We start from the raw sequence: 18,777 nt of genomic DNA, 5'->3' as shown, positions 1-18,777 counted from the left end.
CTGATGTTTTCCAGGAAACTGTTGTTATGAATGTAAATTACAATATGACCCTCATGGGATAAAGAACGCTATATTTCTTTGCTTCCCTAAATCAAATCAAATTTGGCTCTGATTCAGAGGTCTAAAGCCAGCCACGTTTCCTTGTTCCCTCCCCAGCATTTAGGAGGGCTCAGAGCCCCAGCACTACTGGAGGCCCTGGACTTGGGGAAGGGGTGAGGCCCAGCCTTTAGGCCTTGGGGTCGCTCTGGTTACCTGCTGACTGCCAGGTGCTGGTTCCTTCACAGCCTGGGGCCTCCTGATGCTGCTCCCAGGCCACAGCCCATCCATCCTCACGGTCACCCATGTCATGCCCCAGCCCCTCCCAGGCCATATGTGTGAATGGGCACTGGAATCTTCTACCCTGAGGAACCCTTAGTCCCAGGCTCAGTCTCCGGGAAGCCACTTCCTGAAACGGATCCACGCCTCTCCTATACTCAAAGCACCAGAACGTCCCCCTTCTTGGATAAGACACCCTAATTGCTTTCCCGGGTTAAGTCTTTTGAAATCAAAAGGCTCTGAAATCCCCCAGAGAATCCTACTTTCGTAGCAGCCACTGTTGCCCTACATGGAAATAATTTGAAAACTACGGCACATTCACAATTTGTATAACAGTCCATTACTTGATAGTTATAAACCAAAGGTGGGGCCAGGATCTGCACCCCAAATGCCCGGCCCCAAAGCCCCAAAGCGTGGCCACATGCCTCCCTGCTTCCCCCTGCCTTGGACCCTCTGTGCTTTCTTGCTTCCAGGTAGAGGGAACAGCGCGGCTGTTGACAGTCGGGCATGAGATGGGGATCTGGACGAGGGGGCAGCCGTGGAGGTGGGAGGAGGTTGGGATGTGCCTGAAGGTAGAGCTGATAAAATGTACCAATGGCTTGGTTGTGGGGTGCGAAAAGAAAGGGGCTTAAATGTGGATGCCAAGATTTGGGACTGGATCCACTGGAAGAATGGGTTCACCGTGTTCTGAAAGAAGGAGACTCTGGAAAGAAAGCGTTCTGGTAAGGTAGACTTTGTTTGTTTTCCATGTGTTTGGTCTGAGCCGCCTCAAGTGGAGATGGCGATCAGGGCTCTTAGATGTGTGAAGCTGGAGTTGAGGGACAGATCAACGTGGGAGCCTCAGCCCAGGACACAATGAGCCACGCAGCTAGAAAGGGTCTCATGGGACCTGAACACACATGAGCAACCAAAGAAGCCAAGGGCTGCTGAGGGTTTCACATTTGGAGGCTGGGAGGATGGGGGCGTCCAGCAAGGCAACCAGAAGAGGAACACCCCGTGAGCAAGGAGGACCAAACTGGGAGGTTCTGGAAGCCGAGGAGAAGGGAGCGGCGTTCAGTCACCTCTTTCTATCTTCACAGTAACTTAGGCACCATGAACAGCTGCATTTAACAGATGAGGAAACGGGGCTTCGAACAGAAAGGCACTTGCTGAGGACTGCTGCATGGAAGTAGTAAACTGCCGGGTAGGGAAACTTACGCACAGATTAGAAAATTCTCATTTCCAGTCTGTAAGGTCGCAATAACCCTTACAGAAGAATATGCATGTTCCTGCTCTTTCTGCATAAACATTAAGACATCCCTAGTTACAGATTTCTCCCTGGATAATAGAACAGGGCCTTCTCGCCGAGGTTTATACTACGCACCCCTAGAGAGGTGTGCTGATTATGGACTCAGCTCAGATTAATTATTTTCATATAAAGGGAAAAAGGTAAATATGTAAGATTTCAAGAGGAAACCATTATATTGAAATGTGTTATCGAAATATTTTAAAACGATGGCATAGTAATATTTGTCCTCCTTTACTAATGCACAAAATGACATTATCCAGCAGGGGAAGTCTAATAAATACTGCAATTTCAAAGCAATAATAAGCATAAAGGATATTTTAAGAAATTTGCAACGATTGTAATTTGATGTGAAAATATCTGTAATTTTCAAAGTTACAAGCGTTGAAATACCAAAAAAAAAAAAAAAAAGTAAAGCAACTTGCTCAGGTGACTTGAAGACACTTAAAGCCCCCTGAGCATGAGAAGACATTCATGCAACCGGAAGTTCAATTTTCCTTCTGCATGTAAGCGATAGTTCATTAAAATAATCCCTAATTGCTCCCCGGGGACCCAGAGGGTGTTAAGTGTGTACATCTGGGGTGGGGACTGCAGGACAGCAGGGTGAAACTGAGCACCGTTCCTGAAGACAGCAGAAGCCTGGGTCCTCCATTAACTCTCAGAACACCCCTTCCTCTGTTTGTCCAATGAACACAGTGATAAACCTGGAACTTCTGTCATTTGCGCAGGAAGCGCCATCTCAGTGCCCTGAGAGGATGAATTGTACCACTCGTGTCAAAAACCAAAATCCAGCCGAGTGAATTTGAAAGATCTAATTGGTTTTATTAGGCGATTCATGAGTTAGGCATCATCCCAGCTAGCAGCTAGAAGCACGCTCACAGGGATTGTACGTAATGGAAGGTTTTTATAGGAAGAAGGATGGGGTGAGGGAGCTATTAGCAAGAGAAAAGAAAGGATTCTTTTTAAGTCAGTATATCTTTGGTGGGGGGGGGGGCGATGACAAGGGTTTGTGGGGTTTTTAAAAAATTTTTATTGGAGTGTAGTTGCTTTACAATGTTGTTAGTTTCTACTGTACAGCAAAGTGCATCAGCTATACATACACATATATCCCCTCTTTTTTGGATTTCCTTCCCATTTAGGTCACCACAGAGCATTGGATGACAAGGGTTTGATCACACAGATTGCCCCTTCTTCCTCTGGGGAGGGTTGGAGGGGAATGAAGAGGGCCCACGTGATGGTGCTGACCAGGTTTGGTATCACGGGCTTTTAGCACAAGTAATGCTGTCTGGGGCCTGTGGCTTTCCTTCTAACACCCCAAAGGCACTGTTCCCATCGGTGATAGACCGGCCAGGGGGCTCCTCCCGGTGGAGAAGCACCAGGCACCTGATACCCAAGTCGTGGGTTTCAGGCCAGGGACCACTGGCTGCGGTTTGCTTGGTCCTCTCACAGGAGGGATGGAGAGGCAGCTTGCTAAACCGAGGTAGGCCAACAGCAAAGGCAAACCCATCACACATTTCTTATTCAGGAAACGTCCGTTTCAGGCAAATGAACATTAGAACCGGCCATGCTCTGAAGCCGAACAGTCACGGTGGGGAGAGGCAGGAGCAAGCTGCGGAGGTCCCGGGGGCAGGGCTTGGAGCGGGGGGGACAAGTGAGTGAAACAGGCTTAACTAAGCCTTCGAGGATTAAAGAAACAAGCCACCTCGCTTCTCCTGTAGTATCCCCACTCTCGCCCAAGAGACACAGGAGTGTGTGTGTGTGTGTGTGTGTGTGTGTGTGTCTGTGAGAGAGAGAGAGAGATTGAAATCTGAGGTCCTGTAATATCTGAAGCCTTTTCTTGAATCAAAAAGCACAAAGCTATTTTCTGGGCAAATATCCAAAGGAAAACACAGAAATTTCATTCTAGTAAATTATTTTAAAATACCACCAACTGGCTTTCACAGGTGTGTGTGGCAGGGGAAAGGCATTAGCAAACAGCCCATTTCCTGCCTGAGAAAGGCCAGTGGAGGTCACCCCATCAATCTGGGAGGGCCCAGCCCCTGGGGGCGGATCACCTGTACCCTCCTCACACCTCTTGCTCTGCCAGCTGTGCCCCAGGAAAGCTCGGCACAACATACTCCTTAATTCTTTTCTCCTGAGGGACTTTCTGTTTAAAAGCTTGCCACCCTCCCATCCCTGCTGAGTAAATGATTGACAGGCTCGAGCTTTCCATCCCACCAGGGCTCCTGCAGGGAGTGTCAGCTGCCTGCAGCTTGTGGGGGGGGGGGAGGTCTGGGGTTGTTTTAGTCATCCCAGGCATTTTCCAAAATAAAGCATTTGCATAGGTTTCCTATCCAGCATAATAAATAGCAAGAAGGCAGGACTTAACAGCCAGGAAGTCACTGGAGAGTTTTGGTCTAGTGGCTCCACCAGGTGTCTGGGGAAGCTGGTGCCTGCCTTGGGGAAGAGCTCATCGTGACCTTGCTGAACATGGGCAGTGGGGTCCCAGGACAGTGAAGAGGTTGTGGGGAAGGAGAGACCCAGTGCTGCACTCGGGAGTCCTTGAGCCCAGCCCTCTGCCCAGACAACCCTCTCAGCAGGAGGGATGGTCTCTTTCCCATCCATAGCTCCATAGATATTTCTGCTATGAAATTCATCATTCACCTTTGTAGGCATTATGAATCGCTCCATAATACCCAAGCATAAGAATAACACCTGCCTTTGCTTTTTTAAAAAATCAAATCTGGTTCTGTTTAAAGCACAATGAGATACCGCTACCTGTGAACAGCTAAAATGTAAAGGATTGACGATATCAAGTGTGATGGTGGTGGTGGACACAGCTGAGAATACAGGTGGAGAGTCTACAGTTAAGAAGAAGGGCCCCAGGGGTTTGAGCGCAGGGCCCCACGGTCCGGAAAGCTGGAACTGAGGGTGGGGAACATGTCGGATTCAGAGCTCAGCAGGAAGTGGGACCGGAACTTGGCAGATGCCGTCGGGAAGATAGGTACTGGTTTTGGATTAGGACTTGTTTTCTCACTTACCTTCTTTAAAAGAAGAATGTGGCCATTAGCCTTTGGTTCTGGAATGGGATTGGGAATGGCCTACTCCAACTGTCAGCATGATTTTCAGGCTCCATATCTTCTTCTTTTTTTTTTTTTTTTTTTTCAGTTGAACACATTTTAATATGTTTAAGCGGCATTTTAACCTCTTTTTTTTAATTTATTTTTTTATACAGCAGGTTCTTATTAGTCATCCATTTTAAACACATCAGTGTATACATGTCAATCCCAATCTCCCAATTCATCCCACCACCACCCCACCTGCCGCTGCAGGCTCCATATCTTCTACATGGAAAATATGTCAAAGAGCAGAAACAGTGACTTAACATCTGAGAACATCCCAGTGGGAGGGAAAGAGAAATCATGTTTATTCCTCAGGAATACTGAAGTGCCCTGGAGTAAGCTGACACTCTTTTGTAACAATGTTATCAGTAATGCTTTAAACTCCAGCACACTGTTTATGTATTTGAAACCAAGTCTGTTTCTTGTTTTATATTTTCTCTCTGGAAATTGCAAGGAGGTGGTCTTAAAAGAAATAAATTAAACAAAAATAGGCAAAAAAAAAAAAAAAAAAAAAGATGGACCTGACCTAGGGCAGACCCTAGGGATATTCAACATGAAGGCTGACAAAGAGCAGAAGAGGAGGAAGAGGAGAGTGGAGGTGAAAATGCAAAATGCAGGGGGTTACTTGTTTATTGACTCCCCCCAGCCCTACCACACACATACAGAAGGTTCTCCTAAAGCAACTGGACAAACTGTCTGGGGAGAGAATGATTACCTGGGAAGAGGCAGGTAGTGTAGGTGTCAGCTTCTACTTCAGGCATTTGAGAAGTCCTTGGGATAAAACCAGCTTCCTACTCCCTCTGGGTAAAGGGAAGCTTTCCTTTTGAGAAGCCCGGCTTATGTAAATAGCACTCCCTGCCAGTTTCTGTATTGCCTTAAACTTCAGAGAAGCATCAGACATTTGAGGAAAGCCTGCAGCATGAAAGAGAGAGAAAAGATAAACAAGGAGAAAAAACTGACACCCGAGGAAACTGATAGTTCAGGGAAGAGAAGAAAAGGTTTTAAAATCTGTATTCTCTATTCTCAGAGAATTCAGGATCTTATTTCATCCATCACAACAGAATGCCATGGGAAAGATGAGAAAATGGAAAAGGCTCTCAAGTTAAAATTTTTCTAATATTACATTAGAAAGTAGAGGGATTGGAACATATAGTAGAGAAAATGTTCCAGAGCGTAGCAAAGATTAAAATACAAATAAAAAGGCACCATGAACTAGAAAACATCATATAAAACATATGAAAGACACAAAACATCATTGTAGGAGGTCAAACATCTGACAAATGGGAGTTCCTGAAAGCAATAAAGAAAATGGATGAGTGGGAAGAAATGAAAAAAATTTCCTGGAACTGAAGGGAGACATGAATTTCCAAATTTGTAAGGGCTTAACAAGTGTCACATGGAATGAATAAACGAAAATTTACACTATTAAATGAGATACATCCCCATGAAATTTCAGAACATCAAAGTAAAAGAAGCAAAGACCTTAAAAAAAACTCCCAGAGAGAAAAAACAATCCAGATCATATAGAAAGAATAACTGGCTCCTTCTCATCCAAAGCAGCCCTATATCCTTGTTAGTCTCTGTCTCAGCACACTGTGAACTCCTCTCATAGGCCTCCTCAGAATGTGTGATTGTTTTCTTAATTTGCACATGCATTTTTTCCTGACTCCTCTGTTAGATTCCAGGTCCTTCAGGGCAGAGATTTTGCCCATCTCATTCACTGTCATGTGTGTGAGACCTGGCACAGCCCTAGGCTGAAAATATGTCTGTGTTTTAACTGGAGGGGAGCAGGGAAGGCAGGAGGCATGAGTCCCTCCCTGGAAAGTCAGCAAACCAGCATTGATTCATACTACCATGTAAATGACTGCTACCTCAGCAACTTCAAGTACCTGAGGGTGGAGGGAAAAGGGCACCAAGAGTTACTTGGGTCCTACACCACTTGGCAGCCTACCCAACTGAAGAACATTCTTGGGAGAGGCCTCAGCCCAGCTGTCTTTGGAGCTTGAGTTAAATTCAGTCTCTTGTCCGCCCTTCCATGTTGGCCAGGCCACATTGGCATGGCAATCCTCCTCTTTTATGTGCTTTTTCCATTTCAGCCATCTACTTTTTCCACTCCTGAAATACGACACTGCAAAGGCAAAGCAGTGTGTGAGGGCTCAGGTCTTATAGGATTAAGAAACTCTACCAGCACACACCTTAGAGTCCATGGGTTCTATGAGAGCATTTCAAGTAGGTGAGACTGGAGAATTGAGAAAGTGTGAAATGATGGATGGGAATCCTACAGGAAGCCACAGAAAATTGTAACCAACACATTTTGAAGAGAAGAGAATCCTTCAAATTAAAATGTAATAATGACCCAGCAATTTCACTCCTAGGTATATACCCAAAATAACTGAAAATAGATACTCAAAAAAAAAAAAGAAAGAAAGAAAGCAGATAAACAAATCTTTGTACATGAATGTTCATAGCAGCATTGCTCACAGTGGCCAAAATGTGGAAACAATCCAAATGTCCATTAACAGATGAATAGATAAACAAAATATGGTATGTTCGTACAGTGGAGTATTACTCAGACACAAAAAGGAATAAGGTAGGAATACACGCTTCAATGTGGTTGAACCTCAAAGAAAACATGCTAAGTGAAAGAAGCCAGACACAAAAGGTCACATATTGTATGATTGCATTTATATGAAATTGCATGATGTCTTCAAGATTCATCCACATTGGGCATGTATCAGAACTTCATTCCTTTTTATGGCCAAATAATATTCCATTGTATAGATAGACCACATGTGCTGTGTGTGTTCCCTGCTGGACCAGCCCATTCAGATTGGAGGTTCCCAGGGATTGTGGGGGAGAAGAATAGGGAGTGACTGCTTAGAATGTTCTACCATTGCAGATCAGCATCAAGGCTTAAAGGAAAGGCTCTCAACTAAAGCAGCACCAAGCTTTTTCACAGCTCTGGACTTCTTTATCTGCTGTTTCTTCTACCTGGAATGCTCTCTCCCTAAATCTTCAAATGGCTTATTCCTTTCCTTCATTCATGCTCCTACTCAAATGTCAACTCCTCAAAGATGCCCTCCTTTCCTCACTAGGAAGATCTGGAAGCTGCAGACAAGTGGCAACTGTTGGATAAAATAAGTGCTAATAGGCAGAAGAAAAATCTTACAAACCAGCCTACAAGGCATCACTCCAACTCAACTTCTCAAACCAATGCAGAGGAACAAACTGAAATCCAAGGGTAACCCCACATGCACAGAGCAAGATAAGACATCAACCCAGTTTCCAATAGAGTCAACAAGTTCAGAGAGAAACCACAGGGCCAGAGTTTCCAGAATGCAGCTGTACATAACCTTGGTCCTCCTTCCAAATCCTCAAGCAGCTGAAGATCTAAACAGAGAATAGAAATTATTAGCATCTCACATTCCAAAATAAATGCTAAGGGGAAGGTTCAAATAGTGCTCAGGAACACAGGAAAGAGAAATTCCACCAATATTATTTTTGAACAATCAAGATAATAAACATCTCAAAAAATTTAGTCATGCCTCTTTGCAATCTATCCCTCTCTCCACCCTCATCCCCAAATAACTACTATATGGTTCCCTTTATAGAAAACTCTAGACAGATCTTAATGTTCTCACCACACACACAAAAACTATAATTATGTGGTATGAGCTAGAGCTATGGTGGTAATCATATTGCAATATATAAATGTATCAAATCAACATGATGTACACCTTAAACCTATACAGTGTTGTATGTTATCCATATACACTGTATATGTATTGTTATATGGTATACATATACATTGTATATTGTCATACATATACATATACAATGTTATATGAAAATACAAACAGGAATAATTATACTTTGTCACTTCTTATCATTATGCCTTCATGTCCTTTTCTTGCTTTATTGCAATGTGTGTAACCTCCAGAACAATGTTGAATAGAATTGTTGAAAGTGAGAATCCTTGCTTTATTCCCAATCTCAGAGAAATCAACTGTCTTTCACCATTTGATATGATGTTAGCTTCAGTCAAGTATATTTTAGAGAAGACTATATGAATGATACAGTTCATGAATTCTTGACCATTTGATAACATATTTCTGTTGCCTTGTCATAGGAATGATAACTTGACTGGCTATGGAAAATTGGGTCATACACAACCCCTCAAACAAAACACTCATTAGACAGTGCTCCAGTTTCTTCTTTCATTTAAAATTGCTAAGGAGAAATCTGAAGTTAGACTAATTTTCTTTTAGTATATAACCTTATTTTTGCCATATTCCCTTTAACCTTGCCCTTTCAATAACTTCACTCAGACTTTACAGTTCTTTATTATTTTTGTCCTAAATAATGAAGGACTCTATTGATGTACAAATGTATGTTTTCCTTCATTTCAGGAAATTCTGGTTTTTATTATACTTTTTAGTTTTTTATCTACTCATTTTGTTCTACTATATTTTTTAGGTCTACAAAATTAACTGTATATTGGATATTTGGGTTGTCAGTCCTCCGTATTGAGGATTGCTTTTTTTCAGATGGAAAGGGTCGTCATCTTGATCACAGTGGTAGTTTCACAGAAGTGTGTGTGTGCATGTGTGTGTGTACATAGACTGATCTTGTATACTTTATATATGTGCAGTTTGGTGTACTTCAATTATACCTCAGTAAAATTGCAAAAAATTTTACTTGAAAATGTAATCTGAGAGTTAAAATAAAAATAAATAACTCAGAAGTGGGGAAGTCATAGGATGAAATATCAGCTTTGAGTCTTGAATCTATTAAATATAAATTACATCTAAATAAGCAGACATTCTAATTACAAGAATTCTAATTCCTGGAAAAGAGGAAACTAATTATTTTTAATTGACAATGGTATAAAGTAGGACAAAAGCTCCAGAACAAGCAAATAAAATTGGGGAAGAAGAGAATAGGTGGTCCAAAAGTGCTAATTTTCTCATCTTTCATATGAGAAAATAAAGAGGGACGATTGTGCTACTGAAATTGATATATTGGGAAAAATAGGCTTAAGTATACTTTATAACTTTAAAGTTATTTAAAGTTATAAAGGTAAATACTGGAACCCAAACAGACTATATGTCTTCTAAATTCAAAGGAGAAAAAAAGTTAACATAGCAAATGTTTAGAAACAGGAAAATAGAAAGGAAATATTAAAAATACACTCTTATATGTTTTCAGTTAAATGTAATCATTTATAATAAAAACAGATAACCTTACTAAAAGGTGAGAATTCTCATATTGGATTTGAAAAAATCTGGACTTCCCTGGTGGCACAGTCGTTAAGAATCTGCCTGCCAATGCAGGGGACAAGGGTTCGAGCCCTGGTCCGGGAAGATCCCACATGCCACGGAGCAACTAAGCCTGTGTGGCACAACTACTGAGCCTGCACTCTAGAACCCGCGAGCCACGACTACTGAGCCCACGTGCCACAACTACCGGAGCCTACATGCCACAACTCCTGAAGCCCGCATGCCTAGAGCCCGTGCTCGGCAACAAGAGAAGCCACCACAATGAGAAGCCCGCGCACCACCACAAAGAGTAGCCCCCGCTCGCCACAACTAGAGAAAGCCCGTGCGCAGCAACAAAGACCCAACGCAGCCAAAAATAAATAAATAAATATTTTAAAAATCTAAGTATATGCCCATGTATTAAAACAAAATGACTTAGAGAAGTTGAAAATAAAATTACAAACAAAATGATAGGTAAATGGTGAGTAAAATGATGACAAATAAAAAGAAAGCAAGGGAAGGTGTATAATATTAAAACCAAAGAAATTTGAATTCAAGGAAAACTCACTAAGTTATACATAAGGGTCACTTCGTCATGATGAATTTTATAATCCACAATGAAAAGATCTTTCTCATGAACAGGAAAAAACTGGCAGAAACACATTAATGGCACAATATTTTAACTCACTATCATCAAGTAAGACCAAACAAAATAAAACAAAAAAAAGTAAAAAAAACCCCAAAAAACCAAAAAACAAAAACCAGATATAAATGGTCTGAATAATAGGATGAACAAGGTTGATCTTATACATGTATGTCTAATACTTCGTCCTGAAACAAAAGAGAAAATATAGCACACTGTCTTTTCAAAAACAATAGCAAACGTGTACAATTTTACAATATATTAGATCACAAAGAAAACCTCAATAATTTCCAAGAAGTGAAATAGGAACCACATTCTAAAGCTATAATAAAACTAAAAATAATAAAGTTGAAGTAAAAAAAATATTAATACCCAAGCTATCGGAAATGTTAAAAAGAAAAGTCTGTTTTTCCTTGTTTCAAAAAGGAAATCAAACTAGAACTGCAGACTATCTAGGAAATTACAATAATGAGGATATTATATATCAAACCCCAGGGGATAGGGTCAAAGTTGAAGGCAAAGTAATAATCATATCCTTAAACACTTCATGCAAAAATGAAGCGAGCATTTGGGTGGGGGAGGGACTAGAAAAATTAATACAAAACTTAATGAAAACATAAGGGGAAAAAAACAGAAGAGTTGATAATGAATTCAAGATTTAGGGTTTTTGAAAAGCAAAGTAAAAAGGCCACAAACTAGCTTGATCACTTTTTTTAAAAAAGGCAGGGATGGGAGAGCACAAATACGTAAAATCGGGATCAAGTAAGGGAAGCAATTATAAAACAATACTTTTAGCAACCCTTGCCAGTTAATGGTCTTCTGGGAAAGTGCATCTTACTGAAATTGGACTGAAGAAAAGATGCGAAGGCTAACTCAGTAATTTGGGTAAAAATTGTAAAAGCTGTCAGTGAACTGTTCCCCCACAAAAACCTCATGCTCAGATGGTTTGATGGCAATTCTTTCAAACTTTGAAATAACAGGCCGTTTTGAGGCTATTTAAACTCTTCAAAGGCATGAATATATGGTGGTACCTTCCACTAAAGTAGATTGTGTGTGTGGAGGATAAAGAGAGGTAGAGTTTCTGTTGAAACTCACCAGCATGTTTGAATTTGGAAATGCTTTCTCAGCTATAGGTTCTGATCTCAGAAGACCCATATGAGCCAGAGACAGAGCTTGGGAGATGTGAGCATACAAGCCGAAGGTGACGCCTTAGGTAGGTGATCACCATTGAGAAATGCACAGAGGAAAAAGGGAAGGGAAACATCAACGCAGAAGGGTGGGTGGAAGAAAAATAGCCCAAGAAAGAAATTAAGGAGGATTAGCCAGAGATTTAGATACATGTCAGTGAAAGACAGACCCAGGGAAAGTGACCAACCGTCAAATGCTGATGTGGGCCATTCAGTAGAGAGGGCAGGGCGATGGTGAGAACACAGCCAGTGAGCCAAAAATCGGAAGTATTCATTTCACAAATAGTTACTGAACATCTACTAGAGACTAGGCACAGAGGAAAAAGAAAAGGATGTAAATTTTATGTCCCTTAACATTAATAAACAGGAACAATTCAAATTATTCATTACTTTAAAAAAACTATTCGGGCTTCCCTGGTGGCGCAGTGGTTGGAAATCTGCCTGCCAATGCAGGGGACACGGGTTCGAGCCCTGGTCTGGGAGGATCCCACATGTCGCGGAGCAACTAAGCCCGTGAGCCACAACTACTGAGCCTGCGCGTCTGGAGCTTGTGCTCCGCAACAAGAGAGGCCGCAACAGTGAGAGACCCGCGCACCGCGATGAAGAGTGGCCCCCGCTCGCCGCAACTAGAGAAAGCCCTCGCACAGAAACGAAGACCCAACACAGCTAAAAAATAAATTTAAAAATAAATAAATAAATAAATAAATAAAATAAAAAAAAAATAAAAAAACTATTCAAGGGCATGGAGAAAGAGAGAAAGGCTCCAGACTCTCTCAGGTGCTAATTATTCACCTACCATTTCTCAGGTCTAAAGCTACCCTTCTGTGGTCGGCTAGATAGAGGGCCTGGGACCACCTTGCCCATCAGACTCCAGCAGGACGCGCTAGAGGGAGGTGAGCGTCCGTAGCTGCCCATGGTTCTGACTCCAGGTCCCTTGGCTCACCCTGTACAAGCCTCATTGCACCTCCTCAGAGTGACACGGCAGACAGGTAGTGCCCCTCCTCAGAGGTCTAATCTCTGGCTCTGAGGGGGCCCCTCGTGTGCCCTTTCATCTCCAGCCCTGGGGGTGGAAGCTGCCCCCTGAACTCTGGATTTACCATGATGAACCCTCTTTGTTTTTTTCAGCCCATCAGTACCTGTGTGACAACCCCCCGTATTAAATCCCTCTGTTTGACACACCTAGTATGGTTTCTGTTTTGCTGGCTGAACCCTGACTAATACAAACACTGATAGCAAAGCCAGTGAAAAATTTCACACAGACACACACACACGTACACACCAGGCCAAGCTCAGTATCTCAGTTATAAATATTGACACAGATCCTTGATAAAATATTAGCAAACAGATTCCATAAAGATAAATATACACCATAAATAAAATGCATTTATTCTAAGTGGATCTCAGAGACCTCAGTAGGTCAAAGAAGAAAGAAAGTATAATATGACCATCACAAGAAGAGCCATTAACACATTTGATAGACTTTCACAGCCTTTTCTTTTCTTTCAGTGTAGTTGTTTTTTTAATTGAAGTGTAGTTGGTTTACAATGTTGTGTTAGTTTCAAGTGTACAGAAAAATGATTCAGATATATATATATATGTATACACTTTTTTGGGGTTCTTTTCCATTATAGGTTATTACAAGATATTGAATATAGTTCCCTGTGCTGTACAAAAGGATGTTGTTGTTTATTTTATATGTAGTAATAGTATCTGTTAATCCCAAACTCCTAATTTATCCCTCCCACACCTTTCCACAGCCTTTTCTAATTGCAAGAAAAAGAAGAAGAAAACAAAGTCAGAAAAAAAGCACATTTTTAGGTATAAAACAAGGGGACCTGCCTCTGGTGTTGAACATCGTTCTGAAAGTGTTGAACTATACTACTGATCTAGAGAGTCAAGAAGAGAAATAAATGATTGAAAATGGAGGGAAAGTTATATTTATTTCCTGATAATATGGTTGAAAGCCTAGAAAATCTATTTCAATAAGATGGCTGGTTAAAGAACAAATAAATATGACTTCCCTGGTGGCACAGTGGTTAAAAATCCGCCTGCCAATGCAGGGAACACAGGTTTGATCCCTGGTCCGGGAAGATCCCACAAGCCGCGGAGCAACTAAGCCCGTGTGTCACAACTACTGAGCCCACGTGCCACAACTACTGAAGCCTGCGCGCCTAGAGCCCGTGCTCCACAACAAGAGAAACCACCTCAGTGAGAAGCCCACGCACCGCAACAGAGAAAGCCCGTGTGCAGGAACGAAGACTCAATGCAGCCAAAAATAAAATAAATAAATTTATTTTAAAAAATAAAGAACAAATAAATGATAGATGATATAGGTAGGTAGATAGACAGGGATAGATTTAAAACTTTCATATAACAAGCAATAACCATTGTATTAAGATCAGGCAGGATCTAGTTAAGAATACGGAAACTGCGCCAGTTATTATAAGAGAGTAGTTAATATAAGGAATTAGTTAAACAGGTATTAGAGAATGGAAGAAGTGAAAAGGAAACTGTGGTAAGCAAAAGAGAGTCCCCCCATAGATGTCCACTTCGTAATACCCAGAACCTGTAAACGTGGAGGGTTACAGGGCAAGGGGGAACTGGGGTTGCAGGTGGAGTTAAGGTTGTTAATCAGCTGACCCAAAGTAGGGAGAGCAGCCTGGATTATCCAGGTGGGCCCAATGAATTCACCAGGGTCTTTATAAGTGGGCGGGGAGGGGGAAGGGGAGGGTGCGGAAGAGGCACCACCAGAGAGACGGCAGCGTGAGACAGACTTAGCCCAGCGTTGCTGCTGGCTTTGAAGATGGACAAGGGGCCCTGAGCCCAGGAATGCAGGCAGCGCCTGGAAGCTGGGAAAGGCAAGGAAATGGATTCTCCTCCCCTAGAGCCTCCGGGAGGAACCAGCTCTGCCTACACCTTGGTTTCAGCCCAGGGAGAGCGGCACTGGACTCCTAACCTCCAGAGCTGTAAGATAATCACTTTGTTTTAAGCCGCTATGTTTGTGATGATTTGTTATAGCAGCCGCAGGAAATCAATATGGGGACCCTGAATGAATACAGAGAAAGTAATTGCAGGAAGCAGCTGTCTCCGGTAGGGCTGGGAAGCACGGGAAGAGCTGAGAGGTTTGGAAGCTCAGAGGACAGGTCTGCAGAGCTGGGGCCCAGAACTCTGGGGTCTGAGCTGCTACTCTGGGACCTCTAAGGGGAGGGGGCTGGACCAGGGAGTACAGACTGGCGCCAACCACCCTGTGAGGGTGAGGGCCCTGCTAGGCGATGCCAACAGGACAGCAAGCAAAGGAAGGTGCAAGTTGGCCCCCCTCTAGCCTGGCAGTCTCCTCTGCGCTGCTGGTCACAGAACCTAGTGCACAGTCAGCTTTCAAAGGAGAAACGTAAGCGGGGGGATCCTTGCCTCGTTCCTAATCATAGACGAAAAGCTTTCCATTTTTCTCCATTGAGTAAATGTTCCTTGTGGGTTTGTTGTGTACGGCCTTGATTATGTTAATGTATCTTCCTTCTATACCCAATCTGTTGAGGGTTTTTATAGGAAAGGGTGTTGTATTTTATCAAATGCTTTTTCGGCATCTACTGAGATGATCGTGAGATTTTTATCTTTCATTTTATTAACGTGATGTGTTACGTTTGTTGATTTGCATATGTTGCATCCCAGGGATGAATCCCATTGGGTCATGGTGTATAATCCCTTCTATGATGTCCTTGAATTCGGTTTGCTAATATTTTGTTGATAATTTTGGCCTCTGTATTCATCAGGGATATTGGTCTATAGATGTTTTTTCTTGTGATGTCCTTATCTGGCTTTGGTATCAGGGTAATGCTGGCCTCGTGGAATGAGTTTGGAGGTATTCCCTCCTCCTCACTTTTATGGAAGAGTTTGAGAAGGATCGGCGTTAATTCTTGTTTGACGTTTGGTAGAATGTGCCCGTGAAGCCGTCTGGTCCCGAGGTTCTCTGTGTTGGGAGGTTTTTGATTTCTGGTTTAATCTCTCTGTTCTTTTGGTCTCAGCACTCTTATTTGATATGGTGTTGGGAGTCCTAGCTAGATCAATTAGGCAAGACAAAGAAAACAAAAAGCCATCCAAATCGGGAAGGAAGAAGTAAAACTGTTATTTGCAGATGGTATGATTCTGTATATAGAAGTCCCTAGACTCAGTGAAAAAAACTGTTGGAACAATGTAGGGAACAAACGTATGGACATCAAGGGGGGAAAGTGCGGGAGCAGGGGTGGTGTGATGAATTGGGAGACTGGGATTGACACGTATACACTAATATGTATAACATAGATAACTAATAAGAACCTGCTGTATAAAAAAATTAATTTAATTAAGTTTTTAAAAAATTGTTGGAACTAATCGATGATTTCAGTAAAGTTGCAGGATACAAAATCAACATGTGGAAATCAGTTTGAGGTGGATTTTTCCATTACTGGCAACAGAAACATACCCTAACTGATACATAAAACTGCAGTTATTAAAACAGTAACTGGCTCCACAGTAGACAAATTCATGGATAGATTTATAGGACAAAAGAGAATAGAGAAAGAGATTCATCAACATATGGAAATGTATTAAATAATAAAAGTGACTTCAGGGAATTCCCTGGCAGTACAGTGGTTAAGAATCTGCGCTTCCAATACGGGGGGGTGCAGGTTCAATCCCAGGTCAGGGAGCTAAGATCCCACATACCCCAAGGCGCGGCCAAAAAAAAAAGTGACTTCAGATTAATTGGGGAAAAATAAATTACTCAGGAAAAGGTGTTGAAGTGGCTGGCCAGCTATTTGGAAAATGAAGCTTGACTTTCAACCTCACTTCTGACACCAAAATAAAACAAGTCTCATAGAGCTCAAAGATTCACTCTTAAAGAAACTATAAAACCTAGAAGAAAAGGAGTGAATATTTTTATAGTCTTGGAGTGACAAAGGCCTTTCTAAGCAGAAAGCAAAAAAACAAGAAATTTAACTATATATAATGTAGAATTTAAAGTTAGCAAAAATAACACTTAAAAAATCAAAACAAACTAGAAAAAATTGTAATACATATATAAAGGAGCTCTGATAAATTGATAAGAAAAAAACTGAAAAGAAAAATGGGGAAAAGATAGGCATACAAATGGCCAATTAAAAAAAAAAAAGAAATTAATGGAGATTCCAAATGAAAACAAGATATTTTTCAACTACCAGCTTACCAAAGATTTCACTTTATGTTAAACTGACACATACACTGTTGGTGGGAGTGTAAATCAGTATAATCATTTAGTAGACATTTGACAATACGGATTACACTTTGACAAATGCATATCTTTTGACTCAATGGTTTCTAGGCCTTATCCAAAAGGAATACTTTCACATGGTAGCAAAAATAGTTGCATAAGATATACCTTGTAGCATTGTCTTCATTAGCAAAAAAGAAAAGGAAAAAAGTGAACAAACGACTCAGGAGTGCATGACTGGGGGAATGATTAAGGAAATATGCTAAGTCCACTAGGCATGTAATAAAACCTCTTCCCAGGGTCGCAAATGGCCTCTACTTTGCCAAAACCACTGGTCATCTTACCTCTCGGCAGCCATGTCACACGCGGACCACCCCCTCCTCCTGGAAGCCTCTTCTTTAGGCCCGAGGACACGTGGTCACCTGGCCCTCCTCCCGCCCACTGCTTTCCCTCCTGCAATGTCTTTGCTCTTCTTCCCTCCCAGACCCAGATCTCTGTCCTTGACCTTTGTTCTCTTCCTTGACTGATGAGATCATTCAGTCCATGATTTTAAAATCTCATTCATATGCTGCTCTTTCTTAAATCTGTATCTCTCCAGAGCACCAGGTATGACTATTCCACACGTCCTCCATTTCTCTACTCACAAGTCCCCTAGCATCTCCAGCAACACGGCTAAAAGAGAAACCAATGTTTCCTCCCAAACCCCAAGGTCCCCCTATCTCAGCCCATGGTATCGTTGGCCTCTCAGTCCTAGAACCTAGTGTCATTCTTGTTTCCATCTTTGTACAACAATTAGGCAGTAAGACACTGGGAAAGTGCTACTAGCTGTGGACCTGTTATCCATTCTACCGTTTTTTCTTACTAAGAGAACTCCAGTTTTCTTTGGGGGTAGCAATGTACTCAGATAAACACATTTATATTTCCTAGCTTCCCTTACATCTAGATTTGGGCCAATTAAATATAAGCGGAATTGCTAAGGCTTCCAGGAAGTCATTTTAGCAGCTTTTTGTCAATGCCTGGAACACAGATGTGACACTGGAGATTTGCAGCCACTTTATGACCACAAGGCAGCATACATGAAGTACTTGATTTTTATGTTTAAATCCTTGTGGCCTACACTCCAGGTCTGGCTTCTCTCACCACCTAAATTGGAAATTAGGGAATTCCCTGGCAGTCCAGTGGTTAGGACTCCGCACTTCCACTACAGGGGGCCTAGGTTCAATCCCTGGTCAGAAAACAAACAAACAAGCAAACAAAAAATTGGAAATTAGCTGCAAACAGACTTATCAATGTCCCCAAGGCTCAGCAAACCATAGGATCCTCTCCTGTTCCCTTAATCTTCCTGAATGTTTTTCTGCTGCAGAGTGATTTTTTTTAAAGGAAAATTCATAAATCCGAGAGCTGTCTGACCATCTAACAGTTGACACCATCTCTGATCCCCAGGTTGGAAAATGGAGATCCAATAACAGACATATACAGAAGAAACCGCCACTGTAACTGGTTATGAAGCTCGTAAATACGCCCAGCCAGGCACCTGGTGAAAATGTCATTGCAAATGGGGCCCACTTGGAAAAACGCTTTTTCCACTGAGCATTAGCACCGCCGAGAGGGGGATCAATCCCTTGGACTTGTTACAAAGGAACAAAAAAATGGACCTTTCAACTAGGCATTTTATTGACTTTTAACACATACCGGTCACTGCCTTTTGGTTTTTTGCATTTCCACAGTAATTTCCTCTCTCTACCCCACTTTTTAATCTCTAAAGAT

The 18,777-nt window shown here is 42.0% G+C and overlaps 1 protein-coding gene across 1 annotated transcript; it reads left to right on the top strand.

The window, feature by feature from the left end:
• Positions 1-4,496: 4,496 nt before the first annotated feature.
• Positions 4,497-5,189, top strand: LOC118894729 (MICOS complex subunit MIC10-like). The gene is made up of 2 exons (XM_036851230.1): positions 4,497-4,708; positions 4,912-5,189. The coding sequence occupies exons 1-2, from the start codon at positions 4,520-4,522 to the stop codon at positions 4,957-4,959; spliced, it is 237 nt and encodes a 78-aa protein (XP_036707125.1). The 5' UTR covers positions 4,497-4,519; the 3' UTR covers positions 4,960-5,189.
• Positions 5,190-18,777: the final 13,588 nt, after the last annotated feature.

The sequence above is a fragment of the Balaenoptera musculus genome, chromosome 4 (assembly GCF_009873245.2).
Source record: "Balaenoptera musculus isolate JJ_BM4_2016_0621 chromosome 4, mBalMus1.pri.v3, whole genome shotgun sequence".
NCBI classification, from domain to species: Eukaryota; Metazoa; Chordata; class Mammalia; order Artiodactyla; family Balaenopteridae; genus Balaenoptera; species Balaenoptera musculus.
The sequence above is the reverse complement of the archived record's forward strand: the minus strand, read 5'-3'. Positions and strand labels throughout refer to the sequence as shown.